At 38.1% G+C, this 12,332-nt stretch overlaps 1 protein-coding gene across 1 annotated transcript; it reads right to left on the reverse strand.

The window, feature by feature from the left end:
• Window positions 1-588: 588 nt before the first annotated feature.
• On the reverse strand, window positions 589-11,834 carry LOC118785790 (fibroblast activation protein, alpha). The gene is made up of 26 exons (XM_036540726.1): window positions 11,284-11,834; window positions 10,863-10,950; window positions 9,172-9,264; window positions 8,947-9,041; window positions 8,770-8,844; window positions 8,619-8,671; window positions 8,204-8,276; window positions 7,651-7,771; window positions 7,206-7,360; window positions 6,715-6,812; window positions 6,350-6,479; window positions 6,072-6,110; window positions 5,732-5,830; window positions 5,552-5,622; window positions 5,071-5,124; window positions 4,554-4,684; window positions 4,338-4,388; window positions 3,978-4,076; window positions 3,812-3,881; window positions 3,391-3,585; window positions 2,860-2,914; window positions 2,646-2,745; window positions 2,440-2,498; window positions 2,086-2,158; window positions 1,820-1,893; window positions 589-747 (listed from the first exon to the last, which is right to left on the reverse strand). The coding sequence occupies exons 1-26, from the start codon at window positions 11,287-11,289 to the stop codon at window positions 646-648; spliced, it is 2,259 nt and encodes a 752-aa protein (XP_036396619.1). The 5' UTR covers window positions 11,290-11,834; the 3' UTR covers window positions 589-645.
• Between the last annotated feature and the right edge of the window lie 498 nt (window positions 11,835-12,332).

Consider the following 12,332-nt stretch of genomic DNA (forward strand, 5'->3'; position numbering starts at 1 on the left):
TGTCTCTGAGTATGCTCCTGTAGTCTTTCCCTGTTTATTTGATTACAGTTTTGTAAAAGGTTAGAAGATGTTCAGTAACTCCTACTAAATGTGCACAGGATATGAATGAATCAGCACCAACACAAAAGTGAACGTCATCTCATTTTATTGTATTTTTGAACACACACTGGAACATCTTTTTTATTTTAACTGTCATTGACCAGGCAATGCCTTTTAGGTAGAAATCTCATTTCAAGACAGACCTGGAAGGTATGTATTTTGTAATTTCAACAAAGAAACATTTCCAAAATTTCCAAAAAAACATGCAAGGGTTTTGGGTAAGTATGGGTTGCTGCACATTTGCAGTTTATCACAAGAATTTGATACAAATAATAAGCAAGCAAACACTTACTATAGCACAACATCCGTTTTATATAAAAAAGTCACCACATTTCACCCTAATGGAAATACTATAAGTCGCAAATACTATGAGTGCAATACCAGACCTTCAACATCAGACTTCCTTGTGCAAATTGTTCAATGTTTCAAACACAGGAAATCTGTCTTAGCTGTAAACAGACCACATGTACATGGTTTCACATGGGACACGAAGAGCATCGATTGATCAGGATGGCAGTGGATTTCAGGGGTGGTCTGGATGCGGTTCTATTCAGTTTTGGCGAAGCACTTCTGGAGGAAGTGGCTCATGTGGGTAAAGACATGGTGGAAGGCTGCCCCCCCCAGGCCATGGTCCTTGTCTGCGTACCACTGGAATACGGACGAAAAGAGACTTTGGTTAAACAAAAATATTACAGAACCATCAGGTTTTTGTCAAGGATCACTCCCAATTCCCCTCCCCAAGAACTTGGCGTCTACAATACTGTCATGACCTGCCACCATAGGGGGTTATTCAGCCCGAGGGGAGGGGGCTGGCTACATCTAGCCTACTAATGTGATGACCTCACAGTGAGACAATTAATTAAGCTGATGACTCATAACTCTCTGTATTACAGATCGAAACAGCTCAAACATCTGTAACCCAACCCCAGTCAAAAACATGCTGGATGCTTTATACATATTGCCTACATGGCAGACCACATAGCTATATAGCAAGGCCTATGGATAACTTTACTTGCCAACAATAGATGTAAACTATACCTTGGCAGTTAATGTTAGCCAGTTACCAATTTTTCAGTTTATCTGATGGGACTGATGACAAAACATGGTAACTCACTGAGCCGTGCTCAGCCAAAGGACGTCTCAATGGACGTGAAAACACATTGATAAATTAGGCTGGGAGTAGGTGTGGGTGTACAGAGTATCGCTTGGTGATGTCACCAAAGTGTCACAGTTGAGGCCACCTCCCAGAGAGGAGGCAGGGGGAAGAGGCCAAACAGGAACTGGTCCAAAAGATCATTCCTCAAATGTGTGACCCCCCCTCCCCCCTTCACACTGGTGAGAATAACACATAGACTTGAATGTGAATTTCAGTGGTAAGTTCATATAGAAAGAACCTGTAAGATGCTGTTGACTTGTGTCCTTGGTGTGCATTTAAGGCAGTACACAGTACAGTCACTGGGATACATTACATTGCATTATTGTCATTTAGCAGACGCTCTTATCCAGAGTGACTTACATGCAGTACGTTACAATTTTATCCATTTATACAGTGGGATATTTACTGAAGCAATTGTGGGTTAAGTACCCTGCCCAAGGGTACAACAGCAGTGCCCCAGCAGGGAATCGAACCTGCAACCTTTTGGTTACGAGCCCTGCTGCTTACCGCAACACCACATTGCTGTCCCATACAGTGTATACACTGTGTTACATGGATATTTACCATTGCTTCAAAGTCCACTTGCTCTTCAACAAGAGCTTTGGAAATCTGTGCAGCTTGCTGGAAATGGACATTATCTGAAATGAAAGAAAGAAACTATAACAAAGGTCTGTATTGATTTTAAATGTAAGAACCATACATGGTTCTAATGCACATAGACACACATAAGCAAAACTGTAATATTCTGAGTCCACACGTCCACACTATCAAACTGGTTTATGCTGCAGTGATATTGCATTGTGGGTAATGTATAGAACAGGAACACTTACCATCTGCTGTTCCATGAACCAGAAGATATTCCACAGATCTGAAATTCTTGGCTCTACTAGTAACAGTGGAATTCTATGAAACAAACAGTGACAGTCCACTATAACTGCTTTAACACATGGTGATCTCAGTGAAATATGCAGCTCATTGGATGAACTGAGAAATTTAATATGGTAATGCTCCATGCTCATGTTCTCAGTGCAAAATTGTTCAGGAGGGAATTAAATCTAATTTGTTTCAATCAGCAACTTTGAAAATTCCACTCATCTCGTTTTAATATGACAATTGACTGTTCATAGTAAATTTTTAAAAACACACAAAATGGCATTATACTATGATAATTACACTGGACTTACAATGTATGATTCTGCATTATCCACAGGTTTGCCCATATAGCGTTCAGTGTAGACAGCATCTGAATGACCAAATGAAAAAAGAACTGATTAACATTTCTGTGCTTCATTTAAACACTTTTAGCTTTGATGGAATCAAACTCCCTACAAAGATTAAACATAAGGAATCACAAATCTATATGTACTGTTGTCTGGCATAATTTACATACCATAATATTCCCACTTAGCTACAGGGGCAACTGCTATTCCACACTTGAAAAGTCCAGTCCCGGCACCCAGGGCCATGGATGTAACATAACCGCCATAGGACTATAAAATAAATCATTGTAACAATGTTAGATTTATTGCACAATAAGCTCCTTATTATTTATTGAAAACAAATATTCTACAGCTATTTAGAGAAAACAAAATATTCTTACTCACCCAACCCCAAATAGCTATTCTTTTCTTGTCAACAAAGCCCATGTCGATGAATTTTCTAGGGAGAAAGTTTTTTTGTTGGGCATATATGTGCGAGTTCTGACATTTGACAACACAGTAAAAAAAAAAAGTCACCTTTGTTTGCATCACCTGTACAAAACTTTGAAAACATGATGAACTGACAACTGAAGCTGCATCCGAGAAACTAAATCCATAAATGGGCTTAAAATAGACAAATGGGAAGAAGGTCAGGTGGATGGTAAACCCAGTTTCCCGCCATAGATCTATTTTTAGTGCCTGGCTTTACGGATTGTGTCCCTTTTGACGTCAGAATACCACTTCCGAGTACAACATCAAAGCCACTGACTTACGCGTTCGAGCAACAAACTTTTGCTGTGGACCACTCTCTCACTCTCCCTGAGTTCCATACATTTGCACTTAGGAGGTAATAGAGAGCCTTTTGATTGCTCGTTGGCCCTTATATAACCGTATTGTTAACGGCCATTATGTTAGGTCTATGGCGATGCACCTCACCTTACAGCTGATATCTGATCTTCCACCTCATATGTTCCCAGGCGTCGATAGAGTGCGTGCATTATCTTATCACCTTGGTAACCACTTCCCCTTCCATCCAAGCTGGCGACAATAACCTTCTCTGTGCTGGCGAGGTATGTGGCCCAGTTCAGCCTGAAGCGATAATCCACCTTTTGGCTACAGGGCCCGGCATATCTATGAAAAGATAAATGAATTGGTACATTACAAAATTGACCTGTAAATGGTGACTAATGCAGGATCATCAAATGCATGTGAAATCAAATTTTTATATCATATCACACAATATCATATCATATCATATATCACATCACATCATAAAACCAATGCAGGACACATGAACTCTACTGTAATTTTTCCAATCAATACCAAAAGCAGGACCATTAAGGTACATACGACTCACACGTCAATTAGAAGTGGGTATTTTTTTGATTCATCAAACTGAGGAGGTAACATCATCTGATACCAGAGGTCTGTAAGAAAGCACAGCGTGAATCAGTTATAAACAGGCAACATGATGTTCAGTGGGAGTTACATCACTCATTTTAATTTACCACCGTAAGTCTTACCAAGTCCCTCCAGCTTGATGGTGCCACGACGCATAGTTGGCATGTGGAATTCTGCCAGAATGTTTTGCAGCTTTTGGTTGTCCTCAAGAATCTGGATCTCTTAAATTAATCAATTGGACAACAATACACATATTATTAATCACAATGAAACATACATCAGCTCAACCCTTCATCTAAAATCTCCATTTTATTACATTAAATGTATTTTACATTATTACATTTTATAACATATACGTATAATGATTTTTTTTTTCCATTGTAAAAGCGCATCTAACTAAATCTAACCGGTTATCATTGCTATCAATTTCATGCTGACAATTTCAACTTTTGATGTAGGAATTATATTTTTTATCTGCATACCTGAGCCAGAGCCTCTATTGTCCCTAAGTGTGTACAAAGGAAATCCAGGCCCTGTTAAAAGACACATATAGCACATGTGTCGGATTTGTGCCGTGTGCCGCACCAATGAATGATCACAGGTGTCACTAGTTGAGGATAAGGTCAATTTTTTCTTCACAGAATTATCTTGCATCATGGTTATTTCAGTGTGTGTTTATTTCCAATTGGGTAACTGACCATAGCAGTCCATTCGGAAGTAGCTGGCGTTTCTGCTGAAATAGGCTGAGCTGTACTGACACCTGTCTCCGTGCAGGTTACAGGTGAGGCACAGCTGAGAGGAATGGCTTCCTCCCTGTAGAATCCTGATCCTGATGCACAGGGAGACAGTCTCACACCAGAGGAAATACTGCCTCTTCGCCGCATTTTAAATCTTTAAAATGCAACTAAAGTATAACAGTTGCAGTACAGATATCAGACTTCATCAGGGAGAAGAGACAGCTATGATAATAGAGACAATATGGATAGCTAATAATTAGAAGCACCTGGTGAATAGTTTCCCTATGTAATATCATTACCTGTTTTTTCAAGACTGTAAAATTGATTATGATTTCAGATTAGCCTATAAATAAAAACCAGGGACATCTGACAGGAAGCTATGACACAGTCCGCTGGCAAATCTCTGTTGTTATTTACATTCGGCCATTACAGCCTTGAAGTCATAATAAGTCTTTCACAGAATGAAGGATAGCTTTACTTGTAGAGGTTTCTCTGTCCAGGATGCTGATGGTACTCATTGCTTACATAGTATCTGTTGAAAGAAAAAACTTTACATTATGGTATGGAACCCGTGGCAAGGATGTCTCTCAGCCAGTGAGGCTTTGTTAGCAGTGTTAGCAATGTAGAAGACCGAAAAGGAATGAAGCATCTTATCATATTATCATGTAGGTGCAGAGTGTCTACAACTGCTGTCAATAAACTCCATGCCAGAGCATGACTTTCTTCTTAGTCTTATTATTAAGGCACAATAACACAGCCTGCCTCAAAAAATGCTGCTGCCCAGTGGCTCAGAGAGCAGGAAACTAATAAAACTTGAATGCATTCACAAACTGCTGCAGCCATACTCGGAAGACAGTGCTTATCAAGCTGTATTGTGAAGATTTTTATCAATCAGCATGTACGCTGTCATCTGTCGCTCTCAGCTCTCCGCCCCCGTGCGTTCACGCCTGTCTACTTACATGGCATCAGGTGTCAGCTTGGAAATGTAGATCACCTCCCATGATCCCGAGGTGATGGGCGTCGCTACACCCTACAAATGATTAACACCTTCTGAGTTTCTCTCAGGCGCTCTTTAAAATGGGTCTCAACCATAAAAAACAGCCTAATAACCTACAGACGTGTCCATAAAAAACACTTACATCTTTCACATAATGGATGTGCTTATATCCGTTTGAGTCACTCATTACTTTGTAAAAACTCATCTTGTCTGCAGCAAAGAAAGGATATAGTGGTGAATACTGAAAAACAAAAACGTGATAAAAGATTAACACAACGTTTCACGTTACAGAACAACTGACATCTTTCTGATATAAACAGCAGATGCATAATCTCACGCAATAATATTTAATTCACTGAGTAACTCATCAGTGCATGCTATACTGAATTGGGATCATTGTTATAGCTGTGTGTGCGGTAGTATCCCATGGTCCATCTGTTCTGCAGTCAGTGTTGTGGTGTTTTGGTTTGAAAGAAACGTACGTGTCCGACCCAACCTGTTTCACTCTTCTCCTCATGGCTCTGTGAACAAGAAAACGGTGGAATTTATCCTCAGGTTCACAAAGCATTTCATGACATTCAGCTTTAAGCTCGCATCTTTCACATGAGCAACCGGCAAAACTGTTTACGTTTTTAGATACACATTCACTTTAATCTATCTATAAACAAACAGTTCTTATCAATTTACACTTCTATGGTACCCTCATCCTTTACTAAAAAGAAATCAAAGTGCCTGAAGAGAAAGGATTCGTGACACATACTGTGATCTCATTCCACTGGTGTCCATCGAAATCATAGATCTGTAAGAGAACGTGGTTCTGCTTCCTCTTCTGCCACTGAACCGCGACACGTTCATCTGTAACCCAGATCACTGTACACAGGTAGTGGTCACTACGAGAAAAAAGCAACACTTGCTGCAACAACACTTACTGCAACATTTGTCAGGTGCAGTTTTTTTTTTTTTTATACCATTTGTATATTACAATTAATGTCTCTTCCAGTACATATACTGATAGAGAATACTGCAAAATGCCATATAATTACATTTTGACTTATAAAACCATAGATTATTGTGACATGCTGTAGCACTATCTATACATCTAATAAGAAGTATCTTTTACTGTACCTTTCCCCTACTGATGTTGGAACTACAATCTCTGTGATCATCGATGTGTTTTCTGTATCAACAACAAACAGCTTTGCTACAGGAATTGTTGAGCCAGCCTGGAAGAGAGAGCATCATGCAAACTGATTATGAAATTATTGAAAAAAAAACAAACAAAAAATATGTAAAGCCTATTACAGCCAAAAAATCATCTCACATAAGCCATATAGATAACCCCCAAAATGTTTTGTACATCACTCTTTAAATCAGAACAGAAACAAGACAAACACATAGTATTTCCTTTGCTGTTTCTCAGTATCAGGACTTATCAGTATAATCAATATTACTTGTTTTCTTAGTAGATCTTGATTTTTGTAACTAATACATCTTCATTTTCTGAGGGAAGCTGAAGTAATTTTGCACCTGGGATTTGAAGATCCAGAGTTGAATACACTTCTACTTAAAACATGGGTCTTAGTCTAACTTCAGAAATTATTCCAAAAATATCCTACCTTAGGATATGGAACAGTGACAGTTTTGGGGTATTGTCCTGATCCATACCAGGAATATTCAATTGTGTGGACCAATGTGTCATTAATCTGAATGTAAGCCAAAAACTTTCCACTTGGTGACCACCAAATAGCTTCATTTGATGCAAACATTTCCTCTAAAAATGATGAGAAAATTCAATGTTACCATAACAGGTCAAAGCCATTATCAAAATACTATGACAAATTAACAAAGGAAATCATCAAAAATATTTTTTGCAAATTGATCTGGCATAGACTATTGTCCATTTCTTGTGTTACGTACTCACTGTATCAGGAAACACAGTTCATAATGTTTAATAATGTGTGGAAAAGATCCTTATAAAGAAACATAAACTGTTCATTACAGGCTAAAATCCCCCATTATGTTTCAAAATAAATATCCCAGATTCTGCCATCTGTCACTCACCCTCATAGACCCAGTCAGGCATGCCATTGAGGATCTGATTCTCTTTTCCATTTGTCGTTACTTGGATAGCTTCTGCAGTGGCATTCAGTTTCAAATAAACATTATAATTCCAAACAAAGGCCTGCAGGAAGGTGAACATGAGCTCTGTAAGTGATGTCAGAGTTAATCACCTCATGATTAGCTAATATTCAAACTCAAATTAAATTACAGCTAAATGAATATATTCAATTGTGAATTTTATTTTATTGTAAGAGTGCTTGCTAGAGTTCAACGCTGTATGCTTTATAACGGATAGTGTCTATATACAGCACATTTCACACAGTATTTCTAAATCCAGTATGCTCAGTATTTATAATTCAAGGAAGTTATGAGTTATTGTGCATCAAAGAGAGCTCAAAAAAAATCCTTTCTGGTCACTGTTTCCAAAGAATTCAAAGCTTTTTATAAGGAGTTATGTATATTTTCTTTGTCTCAGTTGGGCAAATTGATTTTCACAAAACTGATAATCTCAGCCCAGTGCTTATTAATCGTCTGATCTTAGTTGTCTACTTACCAGTTTGTTTCCAGTTGGACCCCATGATAAATAATGTACTGTTTGTGGGATGTGTGATGGTGTAATGAAACTCCTAGAACAAGGAAAAAACAAACAGGCTTTGCTCGCATGCAGAAGATTTGGCTATCAATGAGATGTTCGTTCTGTTTCTACATGGTCATCGTGCCTTATTTTATTAGCTTGTGACTTAATGTAAAACGGCATTGTAAACTTGCAAATCAGTGCACATAAATTCAAGTGATTTACACCCACTCTTCTACCATATTAACCTCTGTGCCTCTGTCACAAAGCTATCTGCACTTTACTGAAAAACAGAGAAGCATTGAGTCTGTTTAATAACATGATACCTGTATGTAAATGCACTACAGTGTGTGTTAGACTGGTGGAAATTGCTGGACAAAGTGAAAGGACTTACGCGCTTTCAACGTCATAGATAGAGTACGAAGCAGTGTATGAATGCCTCCATATCTGTAGAGACAGGATCAAACACAATTCAAGCACGGGAATACACATTGTATAAAACAGCGCAATAATCACTGACTGAAAAAGCACTGAAAATGCATTACCTTCGAGTAATTGCTCTCGAAGCACACATATTTCCGATCGCCCGACAATAAGTAGTCAGAGGCATCCACTTGAGCCTACAGCATAAACATTTATTTAGACACATGGCATGGGAATGTCACAAACTGATTTTAAAAATAAAATGCACAATGCTATATCTTAAGAAAAGAACGACTTGCAAATGTATTTTTGGTCAAAAATTCAGAGGTGTTCCTTGTTTCAACATTGTGAAGGATCACGGCGCCTTCTCTTGTTTTATGAAGGTATTCGTAGTCTATAAGAGGATAAAACAAATGTTAGGTCCAGAGAAATGATTTAAGTGCAATGCCAATACATAGGATGCATATTATACATTAAACAAGGGCTAAAATATAAAATAAAAGATAGTTAATCATGTAAATTACCTGATATCCATCGCAGATTATATGACCTATACCTAATTGTGTCATTGAAGTAGTCACCAAGTGTGAAGGTCTTCCAGGCAGCACCTCCTTTGTCTTTGGAAATGGTAAGATAAAAAGTGAAAACTTATTTTCAGTGTCTATGTATTTGCCTATTTGGACCATATACAGTAATATGTGCAGTGGCAAAAGAGGCTAAAGCAAGCCAGCATATTTATTAAAAAACTGCTTACTGAATCAATTCATCAAGATATTTTATAATAGTTTATTTGCTATCTGACCATCAAAGACTTATTGAAGTTCACAAAACCGACAAAGACACTTCAAAGACAGGACTTAAAACTGAGTTGGCTGGTTGCTGGATGTTATAAGATTCTAGCCTAACATAGAATTGAATTATGCACTGAAGACTGTGAGTTTTGGTAGCGCTACAGATAAAATAATGTCATAAATACAGATTCTCTGAAAATCACTTCATAAGTGACAGCTACTGTTCAAATAATCTCAAGCAAAAACTGGAAGCAAATGGTGGGGTCAAATTATTACTATGGGTTAGGGAGAGTGGTAAGCTACTGTTCTTATGCACAATTCTTATAAAAATAAACTACATTCAGAAACCAACCATTTTTCAATCCCTGATATAAAATGCATAAGAAACCAACTCACCACTAATAGAAGCCACTATGTTTTTGTTCTAAATACTTTGTATATTGAAAGGCAAACAAGTGTATGACTCATCATTTTTCTTCATCATGACTTAGTCAGCCCATGTGCTCCTTGTTAACACTGTGTACACCCTCCCTTTCTTAAATTTACACTTAAGAAATACCTCACAATTGTACTGTAGCTATGCTAGGTTGCTATAATCGTTTGAGGCAGAAGGTAAGATATTAGCTAGTTAACTGGTTCTGAAAAGCATCCATTCTGATTTGACCCCGCAAGCTGGTAATCCTTTAGCATCTAATTTTTTTTTTAGGCTGCTTTCTTTTAACATTAAACTAAATATTTTCCAAGGAATGTCCTCTTTCACACAATTTTTGTCCAGAGTTCCAGCAGTTGAAAGACTTAAACCTAAAGCAAGTTGTATAAGGGAGCAGGGTGGTGCAGTGGTAAGGAACAGAACCAGCTAAGCCAAAACTTTCTGACTTGACAAGGTTCTTAACCCAAACTGCCCCATCCAGCTGTATAAATTGACAATTATAAATTTTAAGCTAAGGATGGATGTTATGATGTTATGGATGAGACCATCTACTAAACAAATGTACTGCAATCTGACAATTTCCAAAAAGTGGAGTATTTGCATTAGGGAGGTACACAAAAAAGTTGCATTGAGATGCTGAAGGCTTCATTACTGTCCAACATCAAAGCAGGTTACTTGAAATCTCTGTCCAGATTTCTATGTTTTTCACACAGTGCTACCCCACCCTACTTGTTTCTTTTAGGTTAAAAACCCTTCAGGAGGGCAAACATGTAATTGGTTATACTGTGGCTTCAGTTGCACCATTATGTAAATTTTATGCTAAATAGGTCTTGTCTCACTGAACAATTAACTCAAATTAGTCCTTAAACAACCCAGGTCTTGTACTTGGTTAATAATCAACAAGTACAACAATAAGTAACAGGTACAACAACATTTAAATACATTGTCACATGTTTTACGTCATTTAAGAAAGGGATAAATGGGGAAAACTCACCGTTTAAATAGATCACCGTAGGGACGGCTATTAACGTCATGACGACAGCCGCCCCTACCACACCCAGTATCACCCTGCCACAATGCTTCTGTAAAGGTCAGGGTAAAAATTATAATACTGTAACATTAACTACCGCAAGACATACTGTACCCTTTTTCAATATTAAAGGCATTTGTGAAACAGGTATAAACTCGTTTCAGAAATGTAGAAAAGGTATAGTCTAAATACATCTGTGAACGTCGTCAACAAATGTATTATTACTTGCAGATGTTAAGCGTAGGCTAATATCATAGTGTTAGTTTGTGCGCATTAAATTAGGATCCAAACCATGCACATGACCTTCATACAAATTAAAATGTTTCAGACATTTCAACACAGCGATTTATCAGTTCAAACTAAGGCATGGACGGCAGTTACTGACCAGCATATTTTGTACCGGTGACGATCGGTATTCACAGATGAGAAGAGCAGTTCTGGGTTAGAAGAATCCCAAGACTTGCGGACGTTTAAGCGGCTGAAGATTCCTTCCCTCCGTGGTCAGAAAACTAACATCGGAAATAACGCTATGGGCTGCTGGAATCCCCGTTAAACATTATGTCTTAACTTCTTTTCTTAAAGGGCGGCATCGAATTCCGTCGGATTAAAGTTCTTCTAGTTAAACTGTCTTTTCTCTGCGGGACCATTGAACTTCAGAATGCAGGGAACTTGGGCATCTCTCGCCTACTAGCGACAGAGATCCCCTCTAAAAATTCGCAGCTCACAAACTTTCTGGGGATGATTGATTCGTAAAGATTTCAGGAGGAGGCTTTTTTAGTGACCACACATCACAGTCATCCATTTGATAGTAAGCAAAATTTATCTGCTGATTACTGGCGTTGAAACAACACTTTTAAACTAATTGCGAGATTCAAGTGCTGAAACAGAATCAGACATTGTCGAAATCTTAGAAACTGAGTATGAATATCATTACAAATCTTTCTCTTACAATCCAATTTTTCTTAATAGAAACCACTAAAATAACGGACGAGTTTACTTGAAAGTATTTCCTTTGGATTTCGCCTGTTCATGCATGCGTGCGGTTGCGGTTTACAACAACAGGAAAGAATCGTGGTGACTGGAAACCCCCAGACAATAATCCTACAAATCGAGCAACTAACTTTGCAGAGTTAAAACATCGCGAATAAACCATAACCATACGAAGAAGAAAAAAAATATTTTAAACGATCTGTTGATGATTAGCAACGACCTGTTGATGGTCAGCAACAGAACATTATGTGTAGTAACTATTAGTTGTAACTAATAATTTATCTCTAAATTGTGTTTTAATTCGCACAGATTGCAGTTCACTGAGTTTATTTGTACTCCTCCGAAGTATCAGTGTACGTGTAGAAAAAGCGTCCGTCGTCAGTCGTCCGGCATTGTGGACTAACGCTGTGATTCAGTAGTACCGGCGAACAGTAAAGGCTCCTC

This window comes from Megalops cyprinoides, chromosome 11, assembly GCF_013368585.1.
Source record: "Megalops cyprinoides isolate fMegCyp1 chromosome 11, fMegCyp1.pri, whole genome shotgun sequence".
NCBI classification, from domain to species: Eukaryota; Metazoa; Chordata; class Actinopteri; order Elopiformes; family Megalopidae; genus Megalops; species Megalops cyprinoides.

Bases quoted from the DNA above. Each gene is read 5' to 3' on its own strand.
- LOC118785790 (XM_036540726.1), bottom strand. The intron at 4,077-4,337 runs GTATGCAGATAA...GATTAATTTAAG, and splicing joins CAATAGAGGCTCTGGCTCAG to AGATCCAGATTCTTGAGGAC. The intron at 2,915-3,390 runs GTGAGGTGCATC...CTTTCTCCCTAG, and splicing joins GATCAGATATCAGCTGTAAG to AAAATTCATCGACATGGGCT.